Source organism: Colobus angolensis, unplaced genomic scaffold (genome assembly GCF_000951035.1).
Source record: "Colobus angolensis palliatus isolate OR3802 unplaced genomic scaffold, Cang.pa_1.0 Scaffold37, whole genome shotgun sequence".
NCBI lineage: Eukaryota > Metazoa > Chordata > Mammalia > Primates > Cercopithecidae > Colobus > Colobus angolensis.
The window spans coordinates 5,663,045-5,665,072 of NW_012117043.1; the positions used below are offsets into that span (position 1 = coordinate 5,663,045).

Here is a 2,028-nt window from a genome sequence, read left to right on the forward strand (position 1 = left end):
TTGACGTCAGGAGTTCAAGACCAGCCTGGCCAACATGGTGAAACCCTGTATTTTACTAAAAATACAAAAATTAGCTGGGCATGGTAGTGGGCACCTGTAATCCCAGCTACTCGGGAGGCTGAGGCAGGAGAATCACTTGAACGATTGCACACCAGCCTGGCAACAGACCAAGATAACGTCTCAAAAAAAAAAAAAAAAAAAAGACGGGACAATGCTGGTCCCTCCTTTCCTGCCCCTTCCCCCCGTTTCAGGGGCCCCTCTGTGTGTACCTTCCAACCCCACTTGGGGAGGAGAGAGAGGTCAGTCTCCAGGATCAGACCTTCCTCTGCCTCACCCCGCCCCCAGCTTACAGGACATAAAAGCGCAGATTGAGCTAAGAAGAGCTGCCAATATCAGGTGAGCTGTGGAGGTGGGGTCCTTGGAAACTGGATGACAGCAGCTGGAAGGGGATAAGGGTGCAGTGAGCCCCTCCCTCAAGGAGGTCTGGCTTTATCCAGAGACAGGGCCCTCTGAGGTGGGGCTGAGGTGAAAAGGGGGATTGAGCAGCCCAGGAGAAGAGAGATGGGGGTTCCCTTCTTCCCTTCTCTCAGATGCACGGTGGACTCAGGACCTTGCTGGGCTGGGGGTATCACTGCAGAGATGAAGCTGCTTCTGGCCTTAGCAGGGCTCCTGGTCATTCTGGCCATGCCCCAACCCTCTGAAAGTGCTTCTCCAGGTAACAGTTCCCAAGGTGGGAGAAGATGGTGTGTTGGGGTGGTTGTGTTCCAGAGGCCCCTTTTCTCAGAGCAGGCCTTCTTAGCTCTGGGGCCTGATAGGGGGTTGGGGCCCATTCCTGACTTTGTGATCCCTGCTCTGGGCAGCTGTCCTGGGGGAGGTGGATACCTCGTTGGTGCTGAGCTGCATGGAGGAGGCCAAGCAGCTGGTGGACAAGGCCTACAAGGAGCGGCGGGAAAGGTGGGGCACGAGGCACTGCCCAGCTCTGGGCAAGGCTGTCCCAGGCCTTGCAGAGAAGGAGCAGACAGCAGGGAACTTGAAGGTGGGAGAGGGGCATTACGGGGACCCATGTGGACTCCCTTTCTGTATTTCTGTCCCTGTGTCTCTGGATGGGAGAAAAGTTTAAAAGCCATCCTTCCCAAAGACTTGCCTGTCTGGACACCCAGGTCCATAACCTTTTTCTAAAAGGAAGCCTTCCTCCCACCCGTGGGCCCATCTGCATGGTCCTGCATGTCTGCCCCTGGGCTGGGGCTCTGCTGGGTGGGTCTGCACCCCTTCTCTGGCTCTCACTCCTCCTTTCTCCAAGCAGCATCAAGCAGCGGCTTCGCAGTGGCTCAGCCAGCCCCATGGAACTCCTATCCTACTTCAAGCAGCCCGTGGCAGCCACCAGGACAGCGGTGAGGGCTGCTGACTACCTGCACGTGGCTCTAGACCTGCTGGAGAGGAAACTGAGGTCCCTGTGGCGAGGGTCATTCAACGTCACTGGTACTGTTGCCCATCCCACCCCAGGCCCCTGCTCCACTAGCGACTCCTCCTAGGGACCACAGCCATCTCCCAGTGATCCCCTCAACTTCTTCCTCCAGGGAGTCTCAGGGGTCTCCAGGGCTCCTCAGCCTCAGGTTGCCTGGGATAGGAAGTGAGGCGGCTCAGCTTCCCCATTGCTCTTTCCTTCGGCAGATGTGCTGACGCCCGCCCAGCTGAATTTGTTGTCCAAGTCAAGCGGCTGCGCCTACCAGAACGTGGGGGTGACTTGCCCGGAGCAGGACAAATACCGCACCATCACCGGGATGTGCAACAACAGGTGCGGCTGGCAGGGGGTGGCTGCAGGACCCGGGCTCAAGAGAGGCGTCCCGGATGCCTCAGGCCTCCTGGTGTCAGCGCCCTGTCATCCCCTTGCAGACGCAGCTCCACGCTGGGGGCCTCCAACCGTGAGTTTGTGCGCTGGCTGCCAGCGGAGTATGAGGACGGCTTCTCGCTTCCCTACGGCTGGACGCCCGGGGTCAAGCGCAACGGCTTCCCGGTGCCTCTGGTGAG

At 58.7% G+C, this 2,028-nt stretch overlaps 1 protein-coding gene across 1 annotated transcript in view; it reads left to right on the plus strand.

Moving 5' to 3' along the window:
• The first annotated feature begins 387 nt into the window (after positions 1 to 387).
• Positions 388 to 2,028, plus strand: part of MPO (myeloperoxidase) — an 11,165-nt gene continuing 9,524 nt past the window's right edge. The window contains exons 1-5 of the mRNA XM_011953701.1: positions 388 to 715; positions 861 to 954; positions 1,304 to 1,479; positions 1,672 to 1,795; positions 1,894 to 2,023. Of these exons, the coding sequence (XP_011809091.1) occupies positions 562 to 715; positions 861 to 954; positions 1,304 to 1,479; positions 1,672 to 1,795; positions 1,894 to 2,023 (678 nt within the window). The 5' untranslated portion in view covers positions 388 to 561. The remainder of the gene's footprint in view (positions 716 to 860; positions 955 to 1,303; positions 1,480 to 1,671; positions 1,796 to 1,893; positions 2,024 to 2,028) is intronic.